The sequence below is a fragment of the Vicugna pacos genome, chromosome 19 (genome assembly GCF_048564905.1).
Source record: "Vicugna pacos chromosome 19, VicPac4, whole genome shotgun sequence".
Taxonomy (NCBI): Eukaryota; Metazoa; Chordata; class Mammalia; order Artiodactyla; family Camelidae; genus Vicugna; species Vicugna pacos.
The window spans coordinates 20,244,194-20,264,664 of NC_133005.1; the positions used below are offsets into that span (position 1 = coordinate 20,244,194).

At 45.0% G+C, this 20,471-nt stretch overlaps 1 protein-coding gene across 2 annotated transcripts in view; it reads left to right on the plus strand.

Annotated features, from left to right (window-relative positions):
• Positions 1-20,471, plus strand: part of RASSF2 (Ras association domain family member 2) — a 39,392-nt gene that overhangs the window by 14,428 nt on the left and 4,493 nt on the right. For both annotated transcript variants that reach the window (XM_072943849.1, XM_072943850.1), the window contains exons 2-10: positions 6,559-6,646; positions 8,660-8,735; positions 10,716-10,867; positions 13,739-13,827; positions 15,644-15,804; positions 16,626-16,727; positions 17,855-17,906; positions 18,386-18,507; positions 19,749-19,846. In XM_072943849.1, the coding sequence (XP_072799950.1) occupies positions 6,588-6,646; positions 8,660-8,735; positions 10,716-10,867; positions 13,739-13,827; positions 15,644-15,804; positions 16,626-16,727; positions 17,855-17,906; positions 18,386-18,507; positions 19,749-19,846 (911 nt within the window). In that variant the 5' untranslated portion in view covers positions 6,559-6,587. The remainder of the gene's footprint in view (positions 1-6,558; positions 6,647-8,659; positions 8,736-10,715; positions 10,868-13,738; positions 13,828-15,643; positions 15,805-16,625; positions 16,728-17,854; positions 17,907-18,385; positions 18,508-19,748; positions 19,847-20,471) is intronic.

Below are 20,471 nucleotides of genomic sequence, written 5' to 3' on the forward strand. Positions count from 1 at the left end.
GGGCTATCAGACTACTTGATAATTTTTATCAGTTTGGTAAGTAAAAAATAGGGAGGTTGAACATCTTTTCATAGGTTTATTAACTATTTGTATTTCTGTGAACCATCTGTTCTTGTGCTTTGCCCAATTTTCTACTGAGTGTAGAGTCTTTTTCTCATTGAATTATTAAAGACTTTTATATATTAAGGACACTAGCCTTTCATCATATGTATTGTAAATAGTTTCTCCCAATTTGTTCTTTGCCTTTTTTGACTTTGGATAATTTTTTTTTTCTAAACAGAAGCTTAAAATTTTTACTGATTGATATCTTTTTTTTTTTTTAATCATACCTTCTGGATTTTGGGTCTAGCAAAAGAAAATTTTTCCTAGTTCAAATTTATATATATCCTACATTTCCTTCTAGCATTTTTTTTAATGTTTAATTTTAAAAATTTATTTATGATTTCTTTTGGTGGAAGGAGTACAGGAGGGATTTGCTTCCCCATTCCCTTCTTTCCAAACGCCAGTCAGTTCTCCAGCAATATTTTGTTTGATTAATCTGTCTTTTCCCTGTTATTTAGAAAGGCAGCCCACATTCTATTTTCCCAAATATACGTGGGTCTATTTCCGTAAGCAGTATCATTTCATTGATCTGCCTGTTTTCCTCAAGTAACAAATAGTTTTAACAACTGTAGAGAAGACTTAAATTCTCTAATTGATGTTTTCAGTAGATTTAGGAGGACATGCTATCACAAGGGAATTAAATTGTCTTAGGAGCAGGACAGATTGCTTTCAGATCCAGAACAAAATTACCAAATTATAGCTTATGATGGAGGCAGTGAATGAAAGAGAGTCCTGCAGTAGATCCAGGCAGTGAATTAGAAGATTAGCTGGAGAATTCCGAGGAAAATAAGGAGGTGGAGATTGTGAGTAAAAAATTCTATGAGACTTGGAGGATGCCTGCAGGGATGTATGTAAAGCATGTGTGTGTGTATAGGTATGTGTATACGTGTAATGCTGGAAGGAGAGGATAGAGACATCGTAGAAGAATGGAATGGAAGGAAGGGAAGTGGTAATCAAAGAAAGAATAGAATAACATTTCCCTGGTCAGAGAAAAACCCGAATATTTAGGATGAGATGTGTTGATGGCCAGGCACCACTAACCCGATTTCCACTCCATCCAGGCTTTGGAACTGGGTCTGGCTGAGGTCCCCCGTAACTCTGGGTGGTAAATCAGAGGCTGCTCTGGGTTTCCCTTCCTTGGGCTCCCACCACCAGCTCCTGGCTCTGCTGACCATGGCCTCCTACTCAAGGCACCCTCTTCTCTTGGCTTCCAGGGTATCATGTTGGCTTCCAGGACACTGTCTCCTGTTTTCCCTCCTCTTCTAGTGACTCTTTTTCCACTGCGCATCCCTGACCTACTGGGTCTGTTGGAGCCCTGCCCTTGGCCCTGCCCCTTCAGCACCCCCTGCTCTCTCCCTGGTGATCCTGGCACTCTCCTGACCTCCCTGCCTTCAGCTGCGCCAGGACTCCCAACCCCGGGAGCTCCACACTGTCACTCTCCTGAGCCACAGACCTGGCTAGGCTTCTGGTCATCTGCATCGCAGGTTTCCATGGGCCTGCCTCAGATTCAACCCATTTTCCCACACAGTCAGTGCTTGTGAATGTGGCACCGCCATCTACATCACTGTCCTCGCTGGCAGCCCGGCGTCATGCTGGACTCTGCCTTTAGCCTCGCATCGAATCTGGCCCTTTCCAAATCTTTTCGTTGATGGACGATGACTTTTTCCTCTGGCTCTTTAAATTCTTTAGACTCTGTTGCCCCATCCTCCTCACCTGCTTCCCTGGGTCAGGCCTCTCCATTGGCCCCCTGACTCTGTTTTCTTTACCCAGTCCTTTCTCAAAGTAGAGAGTAGAGTGGGGTAATCATTCCCAAGTTCAAGTTAGATCACATCCTTCCCACCACCGCTTGTTTTCCTATTGCCACTGTAAAAAAATACAGACTTGGTAATTTTAAAACAACACAATTTACTCTGACATGCTGGAGGCCAGAAGTCTGACACTGGTCGACAAAAACCGAGGTGTCAGCAAGGCTGCGCTCCCTCCAGAGGCTGCGGGGAGAATTTCATTTGCTTGCCTTTTCTGACCCATGGAGCTGTGTTTCCTTGGCTCATGGTCCCTTTCTCCATCTTTCATCCATAGCATAGCATCTTCAAGTATCTTTCTCTGCTGAGGTTGTCTAGGGCAGGCTCTCCCTCTGCCTCTCACTTGTTACATTTAAGTTTCCCCCAGGTAATCTAGGGTAGTCTTCCCATTTCAAGATCCTTAATTTAGTCACATCTGCAAAGTCTCTGTCACCATATAAGGTAACATTGACAGGTTCCAAGGATTAGGACTTGGATCTCTTTGGGGGCCATGAATCAGCCTGCCACACCCCCCTGTTGCACCTCGAAGTTCAAACTCCTCGATGTGGTCAAGGTCCAGCACACTTCCAACTCCTGGGTGTATGTTCCTTTTGCCCCGACCCCTCTGCCACTCACCTTTGCCAGCTCCGTCCCATCACTGAGGTCTTAGTTGAGAGTTCAGTTCCTCCAGAAAGCTCCTGGGACCCCACCTAAGTCCAGATTAGATGCCCTTCCTGTGTGCCACCATGGCACCTGCCCTCCTTGATAGAATTCTTTCCCCTCATATCTGCCTCCTACCGGACCATGTACTCCTGAAGGCAGGGCTGTGCCAGGTTGCCTGCTGTTGAACTGCCATCAGTAAACACAGAGCTTTGGCATATCTTAGGCAGACAGTAAATGAATGTGTAACTGTACACATTCAGGGTGGAGGTGGTTTAAAAAAATGGATACTCACTCGTTATGGGTAATTGTCATTTAAGAAAAAAAGAAAAACATTTTCAGTAGTCTGACTTTCTTTTTTCCATTTTTTGTAGTAAATAAGTACTCTGATTTTTATGACTTTTTTCCTTTTTTGAAAAGTTAAAAGTTAAAAAAATTTTTTTAGATAGATAAATCTGTTTGTTACCCACTGGTTGGCTGGAGTTGTTACCAAAAGTAAACATATGGTTCTTTTCATAATTAGGGTTACAGAGACACATTGTTGTGTGTAAACACCTGGAAGGAAACCAACTAGCATGAGGGCAAATGATGCCAAACAAGCACAGGTCATACCCTTTGACTAAAAACAGTAAATCCAGAAATGAACAATTAAAGCATTGCACAACAAATTAACCAAACTAACCATGGGGAGAAATACTCTTCTAAATTCCTTTGGGTCAAAGAGGAAATAAAACCAGCCTCATTAGAAATGAGTGAATGAGTGTAAATTAGTAAAATTTAGAGAGAACAGCTGTGTTCTTAGGGTACCACTTTTGGGTACACAGGTGGAGTATGAACTTTCTGGATGGAACTCAGCCCTCCACTTCCCTCCTCCCACTTATACCCCTTCCTGAGGGGGGCTTTGTGTTAGTTTCCTGTGGTTCTTTTAACAAATTACCAAAACTTAGTGGCTTAAAACAGCATAAATGTATTATCCTCTGATACTGTAGGTCAGAGATCTAACATGGGTCTCCCTGGGCTAAGATCAAGGTGTCAGCAGGGCCTGGGTTCTCTTCTAGAGGATCTGTTGGAGAATCCATTTCCTTGTCCCTTCCAGCTTCGAGAGGCCACCCACAAAACCTGGCTCGTGTCTTCCCTTCCTCTGGCTCCAGAGCCAGCAACAGTGGCTTGAATCCTTTTCACATTGTGTCACCGTAACACTGATTTTCTGCCTGCTTTTTCCATTAAAAAAAATTCATGGCAGAGCACACATAACATTTACCATCATAACCATTTAAAAGTGTACAGTTCAGTGGCCTGAAGTACACTCATGGGGTCGTGGGGCCGTCACTATCACCCATCCACAGAGCTCTTTCCTTCTTGCAGAACTGAAACTTTCTCACCCATCAAATAATCACTTGCCATCCCCTCTTCTCCAGCCCCTGCATACTACTTTCTGTCTCTCCATAGAGACTGCTCTAGGTACCTCATGTAAGTGGAATCCTACAGTATTTGTCCTTTTGTGACTGGGTTTCTTCACTTGGCATAATGTTCTCATGGTTCATAATGTTCTCATGTTGTAACATGTAACAGGATTTCCTTCCTTTTTAAAAAGGCTGAATAATATTCCATTGTATATATACCCCCCATTGTTAATCCATTCATCCGTTGATGGAGACTTGAGTGGCTTCCCCCTTTTGGCTCTTATGATGAATGCTGTGAAGAATATGGGTGTGCCAATATCTCTTTAAGGTCCTGCTTTCAATTCTTTTGGGTATATACCCAGAAGTGAAATTGCTGGGTGATATGGCAGTTCTGTTTTTAATTTTTTGAGGAACCGCCATACTATTTTCCATAATGGCTGCACCATTTTACTTCCCGCCAGTAGTGCACAAAGGTTTCAATTTCTCTGCATCCTTACCAACATTAGTTGCTGCACATCTTTTTAATAATAGCCATTCTAACAGATGTGAGATGATATCTCATTGTGGTTTGATTTGCATTTCTCTGATGATTAGTGATATTGAGCAACAAACAGCAATCAAAAACCTCCCAACAGAGAAAAACTCAAGACCAGATGGTTTCACTGGTGAATTCTACCAAACTTGTTTAAAGAAGGATTAATACTGATCCTCCTCAAACTTGTACAAAAATTGAAGAGGATGGAACACTTTCAAACTCTTTTTAGAAGGCTAGCATTTCCCTGATACCAAAGCCAGATAAGGACACTACAATAAAAGAAAACTACAGGTTTTCTTTTGGTGTAAGTGTGAAAATTCTTAACAAAATACTAGCAAGCTGAATTCAACAGTGCATTAAAATGATCAAATGGGATTTATCCTTGGGATGCAAGGATGGTTCAACATATGCAAATCAATAAATGTGATTACTGATTCAATTTATGCATTTCTTGTTTATCTTTTCAAAAATACCCAGTTTCATTGATCTTTTTCTATTTCTTTTTTTTCTTTTCTTTTTTTTTTTTTTTTTGGTCTACATTTTATTTACTTCTGCTCTGATCTTTGCTGTTTTCTTCCTTCTGCTAGTCTTGGGCTTAATTTGTTCTTTCTCTAGGTCCTTGTGGCGTAAGATGAGATTCTTCATTTGGGATCTTTCTTCTTTCTTGATGTAGATGTTTATTGCTGTAAATTTCCCTCTTAGAACTGCTTTTGCTGTATCTCATAACTTTTGGTATGTTGTGTTTCCATTTTTGTTTGTTTCAAGATTTTTTGAATTTCCTTTTTTGTTTCTTCTTGACTCACTAGTTGTTCAAGAATGTGTTGTTTAAATTTCACATATTTGTGAATTTTCCAGTTTTCCCCCTGCTGTTGATTTCAAATTTCATACCATTGTGGTTGGAAAAGATGCTTGGTATGATTTCAACTTCTTAAATTGTTTAGACTTGTTTTGTGTCTAAATTGACTTTGAAATGCATGACAAATAAGATGGATTACTGAATGGATAAAGGAATGTATAGATGGACAGACGTGTGATAAAGTAAGGGTAGTAAGTGTTAATGATAGAACAGTCATAGCTGTATTGCTATTCATTGTCTCATTTCTTCAGCCTTACTTTTGAAAAATTACAGAATAAAATGTTTGAAAAAAAATTTTGGTAATGCTATTACCAGAGAGAGTTGGCCTTTGGTTCACTTACATCTTTATATACATATGCCAGGAGCTCTCAACCGGGGGCAGTTTAGACCCCAGGGGACACTTGGTAATGTCCAGAAACAATTTTGATTGTCAGGACTGGGATTCATGCTGCTGGTGTCTAGTGGGTAACGGCCAGGGATCCTGCTAAACATCCTCCAGCGCACAGGACAGCCGCCACCACAGAGCATGACCTAGCGCCAAATGTCAGCAGTGCTGAGGCTGAGAAACCTGGACATATGTATCTGAGTATCCTAAATCTGTATCATATATGCATATATATATCCATTCAGATAAATGCACTTATTTTCATATCTCATGCTTACATATATTTTAAACAAAATTGAACCCATAGTTTCATAACCTTTGTTTTCATAATGTGTTGTCATTTTCCCAGGCAATAAAAGTGCCTTTCATATTGTCATATTTTAATGGTGCTCATAGATGTGTATGCTGTAATTTATTGCACCCATTTCCATGTGGGCTTTTTTAGGTGGTTTACTAGTGCTTAGTATACCTACCTCAGTAGAATCTGAGCCTTCCCAGATGAGTCTCTAGTCTGTGTAGTGAAGGTCTCTTCAGGGAAGACTCACTGGTCATCCTTTGAACCAGCTTAGGCGTTAGCATCCTTTGTGGCTGGGGCGTTTGTTTTGAGGCTGTTCAAGGATTGTCATCTTTCCTTCGGGTGCTTCTTCTCAGAGGTTGTGGCAAGTGGAGGCAGCAGCCAGCAGTGTGGCATCTCATTGGCCCTGGGTCAGCATCTGGCTGCTCAAGCTGTGGATTTGGGGCAGAGAGCCATGTGCTCCCTGTCCCCTGGCTGTGTTCTGCCAAGTTCCCAAGGACACAACCTGACCTTAACCTCTGTCTTCTCCTTTCAAATATAGGTCTCTCCTGATGAGAAGAGAAAGGAAGAATGGACTACAGTCACCAAACTTCTCTAGTCCCATGTGGACAAGATAAATACATTTCCAAGTAAGACTTTTTGCTACAGTATTGTGTCCCCAGCAGCCAGTCTCATATGGATGGAAGCCACCGGCAGAAAAATCTCCTCTGTTCATGAGTCAAGGCTCTTGTGTGTGAGAAGGAGCAGAGCAACTGAGTTGCTCTACAGATGAAAATATGGCCCCAGAGCCTGGCCATACAGAGTGAAGTTAAGAGGGTCTTCAAGACATAGCACCTTCAGGGTCTTGAAAGATACGGTGTCTTGGAGGGCTTGCAGGAGGAGGAACTGGTGGCGGCTGCTCACTGTCCTGTCCGTGGTATTCCCTGGGGAAGTCCTGGCTGGGCTGTACCCCTGTGCTGCTGGGGTTCTGGCTAAAATGGGCACAGGTGCCCCCTGAACAGAAGGAGACAATTTCATCACTTTATAGGCACTGAAATCTCTTGAATTCAGATTTTTGCTAATATGACAGGGCCTGAGCCAAAATGGACTTTTTCAAATGATAAGTTCACAGGTATATTTTTATATTCAGCACAGGAATTTGTCCACATTTGTGTTCTTTATCTTAACTAAACGTTTATTTGAGACCAAATTGTTTTACTCTCGTTAGAACGCCCTTGGCTGTCCACAGACACACAGTTGTGTGAGATACGGATCATTCTTACCTCTTCCCTGAAGGATTTCCCCAGGACCTTCTACTGACCAGTAATTTTAAGTCCTGGTTTCAGATCTGTGTGTTCAGAAGTATCAAGCAGCTTTTGTTTTAGGCTATTTGGAGTCTAATATTTTTCACCAACTCACTTTGACTTACATAGAATCACGCCCATTTATCTAGGTTTAACTTGTTTGGAATTTCTTGGAATTTCCAGCCAGTTTTGACCTCCTGTGTGGCCCCAAATCTCTCCACTGAATGGCTGGATTTAGAGAGACTGAGCTCCCTTGCCTCTTGTCTGAGAATAGGGTCTCCTCAAGCCTCTCCCCTCTCCCAGCGCTCACCTTGTTCAAAGTGAACAGATGAAACTTGATTTATTAATTTTCAGGTTTGACAACTCTCCCTCTGATCACAAAGGGTGTGCAATCCTCTCTTTTTCATGTTCAGTAGAGCTGTGCTGCCAGGGGGGCCATTTGAAAAACCAGTATTTAGAGGCCTTGTAAGGTTTTTTTTTTTTAAAAAATTTATAAACTAAACACAGCTAGAATAAAATAAAAAGCTAAAAGCACCAAAATGTTATATTGCCAGGACCCAGAAACCCCCTCATTACTTCCAAAAGTGAACCACAATCCTGAATTCTAACACCCACTTGGAACATCATACACATGGAATGATACGATATGTTCTTTTTTGTGTCTGGCTTCTTTCACTCAGTGTAGTATCTGTAAGATTCATCCACATTATGTTTAGTTCATTCATGTTATCACGACTGTATAATATTCCATTGTGTGACCATAGCTGCCTTTATTCATCTGTTCTATGTTGATGGGAGTTGGTAAGTTCTAAAACACATGATAAGGTCATGTCTATGAAGCATAAGTCAGCGGGGCCCAGATCTGTCCCTTTTTAACTTTTTGAAAGCCTAGGAGTTTCTGAGTCTCGTGAAGGTCTATAATGATTGTCCCCTCCTAACTCACAGTGTGCATGAGGGAGGAAAGGCTTTAGAGACACTGCAGAAACCCCGACTGTGGGCTGTGTGTGTGTTTGCCTCTATGAATCTGTGACTTATCAGAGCCTGCATATTTAGTGTGGGTTTGGGGAGTGTTCTGAGAGATGCCAGACTGTGTCAGCCCCAGACCTGCCTTGGTTTCCTGGAGTTGCTCCTTATATCCAGTCTGTTCTAGGTAGTGTCTACTCTTGACCTTGATCCTGGGGGAAGTTTGTGATGGAAAGTGGGGGCAGAACTCTGGGTGTGTGTGTGTGTGTACACAGATAGACAAACACCCAGACTGAGGTGACTGAAGGCCAGGTTAGAGTTGAGAAAAAGAGGGAACAACTGCATTATAAGTGGCTTCAGCTGAGACTGGGACACCTCTTGTGTTTTTCCCTTAAGGAATGAACTTCTCCTGCATCTGAAGACCTACAACTTGTATTATGAAGGCCAGAATTTGCAGCTCCGACACCGTGAGGTAAGGATTCTCCAGGGAGGATCTGGGAGGCCTGTCCCCTGGTGGCCAGCCCAGTCTTTCTCTCCATGTCTCCTGGGTCTGAAGGTCCCTGCCTCTCCTGCCATAGTGAGTGGACTTTCAGTGTTAGTGATGCTACTGGGAGTCCCTGGAGTTCTTTGGAAGGAGGCTCCAGGCCCAGTTTTGTTCTAAAAAAGTTGAGCTTTTCTGTTCCAGAGACATTCCTGCAGCTGTGTGATTGGGCTGGCACCAGCCTCAGAGGGAGGACCCTCCAAAGGGATGCTTTCATAAAATGACTCTTTCAGATGGCTCTCTTGGGCAATCTAGGACCCTTACCTAGTCATCTATGTTTGCACATCTGGGCCTATGTCCTGCTACTGCTGCTGCAGCAACCTGGACGAGTTACATGAGCCCTGGGCAGTAACTCTTGGCCCGTCCCCACAACTGCAGCAGCCTTCCTAGAGTGCCTTCTTGGAATGCTTTTTGTCATCCATCTGTCTTTCCCCAGCCCCCATCCTGAATCTAAGCTTACTCACCCTGTATCCATTTCTGCAAAACCTGTTTCAGTTGGATGGTGAATTATATAGGAGTCCGGTAGAGTAATTTATACTCAAGTGTTCTTGACTGATAAGAGGGTATGTGTAATACCCTTCTAAACACATTTTCAGGTTATCAAACCATGGTGATTTAATCCATGGAAACAGCTATCAGTTGGTAGAATTTCAGCTACAAAGGCTGGCTGGTTGGGCATAGTACGTAGTGGCTTTTTGTATGTTGCATAAACCACTCCACTTAGGCAAAGTCCTACTTTGGGGTAATTCTGTACTACAATTGTGTGATGTAAAGTAATGATGCCAGCCTTGACCAGCTAGAAGGCCATATATGTAACCTGTGCTTAAATAAAGCCTTTCTCCCTAAGACCCCCTAAAAGCCCTAAAGTTGCTTCACTCTTCTGCCTTCTTTTATTCCCCCCTCCTCCCTAAGGATGGTCCTGGGGCTTGGTTAGTTGTTCACTGGACACATGTCATCTTCATTCATGGGACTTGTCCTGAAGATGTGGCCATGGCCCAGGTCTGAGGTCTTAAGTCCTGCTCATAAAAATGTGGGTTCAGAAAGGTTTTTCTGAGACTCTGGAAGGAAGGTCTGACCCTTTTAGGTATTGTCTTCAAACCCTCTACTAATTAGTGGCTGGACCATTCAGAAGATTTTCATCCTTAAACAGCTGTTCTGAGGTGTGTCCTATAGACGATTAAAGGGTTTCATGGTCATAAGTGAGATTCATTTCTTTGGGATAAAACAAGCAAATGTCCTTAGAAGTGTTTCATATTTAATTCTTATCAGTCAACAATCCTTGAGTATAAATTTGGAATTCTTGCAGGATTTATTCACCTCTTTGAGAATCATTATGTAGCACATTAGCTAATTATTGGCTCTGGAAAGTTCTGCTGTTAAGAAATCTGATTAACACATCATCTACCAGTTCACCAAGTCACTAAGACTTGGCAATTTTTAACAGTTGATCTACTAGAGGAGCTGGTATTATGAATAATGTGAATAAACCTGGGAAAGAGTTACTTTAAATCCACTTCAACTAGCAGGTTAGATTGCTAACCCTATGTTATAACTAGACATCACTTTGCATACTAGGGGAGGGGGAAGTAGCTAATTCAAGCAAGGCTAGTCTCATTTACTTTAAGAAATGTGTTTATCTTTTTAAAAGTCATTAGTACAAAAACAACAAAAAACCATTGTTATAATTTGCATGTGTCTGTGAATTTTGAGGCAACTTTGTGTTGACCTCTGAGATCAGCTTCAGGGCCTCAGGGGTAAGTTTACAAGTGGAAAGCGTCTCGGAACTGGGTGTGACTGTCACTTGGGTGCACCCAGCTGGGCACATCAAGGATGCTGCCGGTTACCCCCAACAATGTGGTGCTGGCTGCTCTGGGGCTTTTCAGGGCTCACTCTGCCATTGCTTTGTGGCAGGAAGAAGATGAGTTCATCGTGGAGGGGCTGCTGAACATCTCCTGGGGGTTGCGCCGGCCCATTCGTCTACAGATGCAGGATGACAACGAACGCATTCGCCCCCCTCCATCCTCCTCCTCTTGGCACTCCGGCTGTAACTTGGGGGCTCAGGGGTGTGTGAAGGGAGATGGGACTGGGGAGTGACCAGGAGTATCTGGGGGTTCCTTCCATGTGTCCTCAAGCAGATAAGCACCACCTTCTTTCAGCAAGCCTTGGCCCCGGCTCCCATGCCCACGGCCCCTCTGCTCCAGGCTTGGGTTGAGGAGAAAGGAGCTTATGCTGGTGTGGTTGGGGTTCCATGCCTGTCACCACAGTCACTGAATGAGAGTCAGAGTGAGGAGGGGAAATGCGGAGTCAGACCCCACCCCAAAGACATTTAGGCTCAAACCTTCCGTCCGTAGCTCTCTGCGTCTTGGGGTAACCTGGAAGAGGAAAAGGAATGTCAGGCCCTGTCCAAGCCAGCCAGGCGAGGTCAGCCAGGGGTCTGCTTCCTTCAGGCCACGCCCGGAGTTGGGTGGTGATGGGATGGTCTGCGAGGTCCCCTCTTCTGGGTCCCCACTGGAAGGTCTGTGAAGACTAAGCCTGTTCCTCCCCTCCAGCAAGGCGCACCCTCTGTTTTGTCTTTCTGGGAGTTCCGTTTTTAGGATTAAGTGATGATCCTTTGTTCCATGCCGAAACTTGCTGATGCTGACTGCCCTGGGGCCAGAGCATGGGCGGAGTGTGCTGACCTCTCAGCCAAAACCACAGGGATGTTTTTTCTGTTTGAAATGAGAACCAAGCCCTCTCTGTTGGCCACACTGAACACTTTGTTAAAGGCCACAGCCAAACCTCTTCTTCGCTAAAGTTGAGAGAAACCTATAATGTGGCCCAAGGCTGCAGCGGACTCTGGCTTCTTTCCAAGGGCGTTTGAGGAGGAAAGTCTTTGCCTGTCCCATCAGCCGCTGGGACGGCCAGTCAGGTTCTCCGGTTTCATCTAACCTTGATGGTTTCCTGTTCTACTCTGCTTTTGGCACTTTCACTGTATTTGATTTCTGGGGGCCTTTCCCATAGCCACACCCCAGCCCCTGGGATGCTCCATTCCACTCCCTAAGTGAGATGATCGTTAGAAGTCCACTGGACCACGTGGCCTTTGGCTGGCCTACTAAGGCGTCTTTCACTCTGTACACCTGTTTCTTTTCCCTTCCTTATGGCATCAAGCTGGTCCTGGTTGGTTCTTGAAACCTGCGAATACTTTGAGAGAGTTTTCAGGAATGGAACATAATGTTATCCCAGATGCCTGTTATAAAGTGAATGCCTGGACCACCGTGTTAGGAAGGATGCTGGGACTAGTTCCTGCTTTGACAATAAGGAGGGCTTCGGACGAGGGAGTGGGCAGCAGCCGCCGGGGGTGCCCGGTGTTCACCATTCCTGAGGGGCTCTGATCAGTTCCACGTGGGGCTTGGAAGCCCACAAGTTATAATACAATAACTTCTTTCAGATTTTCAATTTAATTAATTTATTTTTTAAGGGTAAGAATAATTAGGTTTCTGTTTATTATGATTATTTTTTAACGGAGGTACTGGGAATTGAACCCAGGACCTTGTGCATGCTAAGCACACACCCTACCACTGAGCTATATCCTCCCCGCCATATTTTCAATTTTAAATTGTCTTCCCTTAAAACGATCAGCCCTGGACTGCAAGTCCCATCTCTACTGAGTCCCAGTGTTATCAAACCAAATTTGGATCCACTCGCCTGCACAGTATGGCCAATCTACTGACGCTGGGTTGTGGTGAAGGAAAGTGCCACGTTTATTTTCAAGGCCAACCAAGGAGCGTGGGAAACTAACGCTCTAAAGAGCTGAACTCTCCGATGATGGGAGAGGGTCGCTCTTCTGATTAGTTGGTGGTGAGGTAATCGGGCGGTATTTCAAGAGTCAACATCATCAACCTTCTGGTTCCAATCAGTCTAAGGTTTATATGCTTATGGTCAGCATGCAGGTAACATCTTCAGTATCTGCAAAACAACTCAAAGATATGGCTCAGGAAATGATCTGTAGCCTTTGAGGAGGAACTAAAGGTCCTTCACTTTGTTTTATGGCTAAACTATTAATTATTTTGTCTTACTTGACGGCTTTCCTTTGTTTCTGCATTTTCTCATTTCTCTGATTAAATCTGTTCTTTGGAACTCAGGGAAGGCCTAGGAGGCTAAAGCTTTTTTACAAACAAGAGGGGGAGATGGGGTCTGTCCCCAGGAAGCCCCTACAGGACCTTGCTTGGTTTCACCAGGGCGCCTGCATTCTTCTCCCCATGGGATGGTTCTGATTGGTTAAATATGATTCTCCCTTCTGGCCAGATCCTCTGTTGATTTTGGGTGTGTTTCTCTGAGCTGCTTCCACTGTCCTTTTTGGCTTTGAGGAGTTGTTTTCAAGTTATCAGGGCAGTAGCAGGTCCCAGCTCAGATTGCCTGCTTGTGGCCTTTTCTCCAACAACCCTGAGAACACTGCCATCAGCGCCGCTTCCAAAGCTGCCCTGACTCTCTATTACCTTCTATTCCTTTTAGATGCCAGAAACAATTTCTGAGTTATTCTTCCAACAGAAGTAGATCTGAACTAGAATCTTGTTTCTAGAAATCAGTGGTCAATATTAGGGTTTTCCATATAAGCTGTAGAACTTGTACGTGCTTAGAAACTCAGGGCAGGCACCACACAGGTATTCTTCGTTGCTCTTCATCCTGGGCTTGATGAATTGAGTGCTTGTGTTGCTACAGATGCCAGGAACAAGCGTTTTCTCCCTCCAGAACCCCCCTTCCCTGCCCAGTGCTCAGCCCAGGAGCTGAACCAGCCTCATGAGACACTCAGTGTAACCCACCCACATCCTTCCTCACTTGACGCGTGCTAGTCCCCAACCTTGCACAGGCCAAGTGCTCCCCTCGCAAGAGTAGGGTGGGACGGGACTGGGGAGAATTCCCTTGCAGGGGCTGAACTTTTTGTTTTCTGTCCCCAGCACCGTCCTGAAGCCCCTCACCGTGCCCAACATTCAGATCTCAGAGGTGGATGCCCTGCCCGAGAACGAGCAGACCTCCAGCCCCACAGGTACAGGCATGGCGGGAGGGCCCTCCAGTCTGTGTGAAGACTGATGTGATGGATGTTGGACGCTGTTACTTGTTTTTTGAAAACATAAAATTCGTATGGTTTAAGATTCAAAACATATTAAAAAGAAAAAATTAAGGAGGGGGAGGGTATAGCTCAAGTGGTAAAGTTCATACTTAGCATGCACAAGGTCCTGGGTTCAACCCCAGGACCTCCTCTAAAAATAAATATTTTTTAATTTTTTTTTAAAAATAAAATTTAAAAATTTAAAATTTTTATTTTTTAAAAAAGAAATTTTTTAAAAATTTATTTTTAGAGGAAATATTTATTTCCTCTAAAAATAAATAAAATAAGTAAAACTAACTACCTCCCCAACTAAAAAATTTAAAAAAAAAGAAAAATTTAAAGTTTTCCCATCTCATCCACCCCCTGAGTTTCTTTCCCTGTAAGCAATCTGAAGGCATTCTTTGCAAGATATACTTTGCAAACACAAGCAGATACACACCAACAACCCTTTATGGTTGGCTGTCATTTCCTTTCTTCCCCTCCTTTTGTGGGTGGTAGCACTTTGCACAGCCCCATTTCTATTAGTTTGTCTTGAGGATTGCTCCATAAAGAGCTTCTGGAGAGCCCTGTAAAGAATACGGCTCTACAGTATTTCACTGTATGAAGAAAATGATAATTTAATCACTCCCTATTGATAAACATTTCAAGTCATTTCTAGTCTTTAGACCAGAATGTAGACAATGTCCTCGTACACGGGCCATTTCACACATTTGTCAGTGTCTGTAGGATTCTTTCAAATGGAATCTCTGGGTCTGAGGCTATGTGCATTTGTGATTTTGATAGATACTGTCAGTTCGAAATATCTCTCAAGTCTTTATATCATGCTTATCCGTGTGCCCGACACGGTTCTAAGTGCTTTAAATGAATTAACTTATTTAAACCCTCACAACAATCCTGGGAAGTGGGTGCTATTATTATTCCCACTTTATAGATGAGGAAACTGAGGCTCAGAGAGATTAGTGATATATGGTGTCAGGAAGGAAGATACTTTCCTCTACCTTCTAGGTTCTTCTACAGATCTAAGAATTAAATCGACATGAGGCAGATTAATAGGAGAAAACCAAATGAAAGTTTCATAATGTGTATATGTCGGAGGCTCAGGAGAACTGAGTAACTGACCAAAATAGCTGAAACTTTCACCTTAGATACCATCTTCAGCTAAAGACAAAGAGGATGTTGAGGGTAGTGGTTTGGGACTTCAAAGGGAAAGAAGGCAACTGACATGGAATTGGAAAAGTAAATTTTGGTAAACAAATGTTTGCTGGGCCACGCAGAGACAGTGGGACACAGAGTGGACTCTGATCTCTAAGTTTCCCCACCACAGTCAGCCCATATTTTTTTGCAGATGTCTCTGGTGACAGCTGTATCTAAATTCTTCTGTAATAGGCCTCTATCTAATTTCTTCAGGCAGTTGGGAGAAAAAATCAAATTGTCTCCCTGAACCTTTTGGGACTTGATTGTTTTCAGCATGCCTGAGGTATTTGGGCATGGCAAGTTTTGCTCCCCTACAGTGGTGGAGCTGGGATTTGAACCTGGGAGTCTGGCTCTGAAGTCTGTGCTCTGAACTTTGTCACTGTATTGCTTCTCTGTAAATTATGCATCATGTTTTTCCCTCAGCAGGAAATACTGTTTTTATAAAATATATTTTGGGGGAAGCTGTAGGTGCTGTAGCATTGATCAGGAGGAGAGCACTGTGTGCAAACTGACACATCCCAGGTCGGAGCAGACAGAGCTCATTCCCCCTCTTCCTCAGACTCCAGGGGCCTGAAGCCCCTGCAGGAGGACACCCCGCAGTTGATGCGCACACGCAGTGATGTTGGGGTACGTCGTCGTGGCAACGTGAGGACACCCAGCGACCAGCGGCGAATCAGACGCCACCGCTTTTCCATCAATGGCCATTACTACAACCACAAGGTAGAGGGGACAGCGTGGTGGGGGCGAGGGGCAGCCCCAGAGGGGACAAGGACCTTTCCTAGGCAGGTGCTGCCTTAAGGCTACAGACGTGTGGGAAGCCATTCAGTCTTTGGATTGTGGACTGGGGGGCAGGGGTTTACTGCAGGCTCTGCTGGCTCTATGAGGGATGAGGGACCCCAGGTCCTAGATGGTGAGTGAGATGACCCCACACACAGCCCTAGACCCTACCCCGCTGCACCCCCACACCCCTCCCTGCAAACCCACGTTACTCTCTGCACCGTGCACCTCCCAGCTGCTGTGTGGCTCGACTTCTCTGTGAGTCAAGGGCTGCCCTGAGACTGAGCTGTAGGACTCAGATCAGGGGTGTCAGTGCACCAGCCTCCTTGCCCCGAGTTAGCTGACCCTCCTTCTCTCCTGCTGCTGGGTTTGCATCTGGCCGCAGAAACAAGTGCATCATGGAAGAGTGGTCACAGATCTCCTGGTGTGGAAGTCGTGGTGGAAGCGGCTTTGGGCATGTTTTATTTGGAGAGGGGCCTCCCTTCTCTGGTCTTCTTCGCCTCCCAGCCCTGCCACTTGGCGGCTCAGACCCCACCAGCTTCCTCCAGGCGGGAGGCACAAGCTCCTGTGTGAGGCCAAGCACGGGGCTTTGTTGACATCAAAGCCCAGTGCTTCTAGGTTGTCGGGGCAGGGGACTCTGGGGGAGCACAGGTTGAGCGCCACTGTCCCTGTTCCTTTACCCAAGGTAGCAGGGCCAGGAACCAGGGTTTTAGCACCCTGTCCTCGTCCCACACCCACTCTGAGCTGGGCCCCTCTGTTGACAGACGTCGGTGTTCACGCCGGCCTATGGCTCCGTCACCAATGTCCGCATCAACAGCACCATGACCACGCCGCAGGTCCTGAAGTTGCTGCTCAACAAATTCAAGGCAAGTTTCCCCTGCTGGTTGGCCTCAGACAGCGGCACGTGCACCTTGGGGCCCCCAGAGGTGCAGAGGTGGGGGGAGCTACGGAGAGTGTGTGGTGAGGGGGGCACGTGGTGAGAGGGTTTAGGTCTTTAGACCCCACGACGTCAACATCGCCTGGGAGCTTGTTAGAGAAGCAGGTTCTCAGCGCATCTCTGCGCACCCCCACCTCCCCGAAATCAGACCTGCTGAAGCAGAAACTCAGAGGCGAGGCCAGGGCACTCGCTCAACACGGCTTACAGGGATTCTGGTGCCACCGAAGTCGGAGACGCATCAGCCCTCAGGTGCTTCCTGGGCCACTAGAGAAGGACCCAGGGCTTGATGACTGGTTCTGGGCTCCACGTACAGACTGACTTCTGGGACACAGATGGGGAACCTACTTAAAAAATGAGCCTTCAATAGACATGAAAATTATATTGCATGAGTGTCTTTTTTTTTTTTTTTTTGCATTTGGTGAGTGGGCAGTTAGGTTTATTTTTATTAATTTTTTTTAATGGATGTACTGGGACTCAAACCCAGGACCTCGTGCATGCTAAGTAAGCATGCACACTACCACTGAGCTATATTCTCCCCCAGTGCGTGAGTGTTTTTAAAGTCCTGTTACTCTGTATGCTTTCCACAACCCCCTTCTAAGTCTTTTGGAAACAGACATTCTTATTTTTAATAGAAGCCTGTGTTTCAGTGATAGGGCATCGGCGCTGGGTTCGAATCTCCACCTGTCACCTGCTGGTTGGGTGAGCTGGGCAAGTGACTTAACCTTCCTGTGCTTCTGCTTCCTCAGCTCTGAACAAGGTGGATGGGACCCTGGTACTGGGTTGTCCTGAGTATTTGATGAGTCAAAACGTAGAGTGTGTAGAACCGTGCCTGGCACGATGCACTCACTGTTAGCTCTTAGCACCTGTCATTACTAATGAAGTTACCTGCCTGCCCCATCTTCTCATCACTTCTAAGAGCTGTAAATAAATAGCCCTCCCTTCAAAAGAGCCTATCATTTATTTAGCTTTGCAGAGTTAAAGAAGAAGAAATGGCACAAAGTCAGGATGTGTAAATACACACTTTCAGCAAGTGTCTTTTGCTCTTTCCTGATTCAGATTGAGAATTCGGCGGAGGAGTTTGCTTTGTACGTGGTCCATACCAGCGGTGGTAAGTCTAAAGAACACAGTGTACTTTAAACGTTTAATTAACTCAAAATAGTAAGTTAAAAAAATCTGTGCTTCATCTGCTTGCTGTTTGGGTTTTGGAAACTTGTTGTTTGCCTCTGAGACTGGTGGGCTTGCTGGATGAGTCCACTGGGGAATGACATATGTGGTCGGGAAAGAACCCCTAAAACCTAACTGCCTATTACAGAAAGTACTGGATTTTGTCAAGAGGAAACCAGTTCCTCCTATGCAGGGACTTCCAGTGGGTTTGAGACATGGAAATATTGCTCAGGGGTAGGGGAGCGGTAGCAGTTGCTTTGAACAATACCTGTTAAATTGTTTATTTACAAATCAGCCTCCTGACTTGTATGACCGCATCTCCTAAGGTGCCTGGTCCATTTGGGCCCCTGAGCTGATAACTACTTATGGTGAGAAGGGCCTCAGGCCAAACTCAGGGCTGCTCCTGGTTGTGTGTGGTTCCAGAGAAACAGAAGCTGAAGAACACGGATTACCCCTTGATCGCCCGGATCCTCCAGGGCCCATGTGAGCAGGTCTCCAAAGTGTTCCTAATGGAGAAGGACCAGGTGGAGGAGGTCACCTATGACGTGAGTCCCCTTTCAGTCAGGTGGTCTGTCCCAGGAGGGTGGGGATTTGGTTGGGTTACCTGCAACTGAGGTATAGCCTGGCTTTTTGGCCAAAGACCATGCCCCATTTTGTTGCCATTCTTCAATACCACGTTTTCTTGAAGTGGTAATGACTGTGGGGACAGGAGAACGAATGCAGAGGCTAGGTTGAGGGTGTGCCTTGTGGCAGTTATTGGAAGAATGCTCAGGCACAAAATGATCTCCATAGGAAGAATACATTTCTTAAGCCTTTCTGGGGTAAGAGAGCTGAGAAGTTTCTGCAAACCTTTTCTAAGCAACTTTAAGAAGTTAGTAGTGATTTTTACCTTATTGTATGTATTAGTCAGCTTTTGCTACAGTAACAAACATTCCCAAGTTTTAGTCACTTACAATGGCAAACATTTACTTTCTTGCTCAGAATTCTGCAGGCTGGTAGCAGTGGTTCTGCTCTAGGTTGTGGGTTGACTTCAGGTCTACACTGCATGTCTTATTCAGAGACCTAGGGTTAAGGGGCAGTGGCTGCCTGGGGTATGCTTCTCAGGGCAGATGGCTGGATGCAAGAAACCAGGTAAGCTCATTTGAAACCTTCACTTGGATTTGATGTATAACCACACATCTACACGCATATTTCATTAGCCAAAGCAAGTCATATAGCCTCACCCAGCATTAACAGGATAGAGAAATGTGCTTCTCCCATGAAGGAGAGTTGATAGAACAGGGTGAGGGTTCTGGTGAGGGAGGAAGAGTGAGAGTTTAATGTCATCTCATCTGGGAGCCACTCCCCCACTTAGAGCCTTGTGGGAGGAAGTTCACATTTGGATGCCTGTTTGAGACTTGAGGCACGAATCATCATTCCATTTCTTTAAATTTTCATAGGAGAAAACAGAGAGGTTTATTGAATATTGTGGGTTCAGGTCTTCTCTGCAAGCCTGAGTCAAAAGAAAATGCTTTTCTATGTTTGACATCATCTCTCACGGATTGGATACACAAGATGAAATGTGAGATGTTATGGGATATGTATTGTGTAAATGAGGCGATCTTCATCACAGACGCTGTACCAGCCTTGAGAAGAATGAGGCTTGGATCCTACCTTTAAGGCAATCCTGGGTTAATGCAGAAGTAGATGTCCCCAGGCTTTGTGCTTTATGCGAGAGAGATGCCACAAGGAACGGGAATAAGGCTGGGAGGGGTCACGCACCCCAGACTTACTTTTTCCTCCTCAGGTGGCTCAGTATATAAAGTTTGAGATGCCTGTCCTTAAAAGCTTCATCCAGAAGCTCCAAGAAGAAGAAGATCGGGAAGTAAAGAAGCTGATGCGCAAGTGAGCAGAGCCCCTGGGCTGGCTGGGTTTCTCCGGAGGCCTCAGTGCGAGGAGCCTCTCAGGGGCTATGCCTCACTGCTGCCTGGGCCTGGGTGTCATGGACCTGGCTCAAGGCGGCGTCCCATTCACAACTGCAGATCTCAGGTGGGGACATGAAACGTCAGTGTTTTGGCCTTTCTGCTTCTCATTTAACTTCTCACTTCGATGTGGAACATAAAAACGTTCCAAGGATTTCAGGAAGGTTGTCTTCAGAGCAGCCTGCCTCTAACCCCCCTTGCTCGCATCCTTCCTCCCTTTAGAACATTTCTCTTCTGAAAATTGCATTTCAGTTGAAAAGTCCAGTAGTAAAACATATCTCTGGGGAGGATTTTATGATTCTTTTTTTTTTTTGGCCATGTTTAGTCATAAAGTAGATGGCGTTTCACAGATGTGGCAGAACAATTGACTGATTTTTGCTGCTAGAGAATAAAGCCAAGGCTACATCTGCTGTGCTGATGCTAATAACAAGGGTGACCACAGTTGTCACTTACTGAACACTTACAATGTGCCGAACTTTAGAAATAGCTCTTGCTGTGCACCTCAGATGCACTCTAGCCCTGCATAACAGCGCCCCGCTCCAGTATCC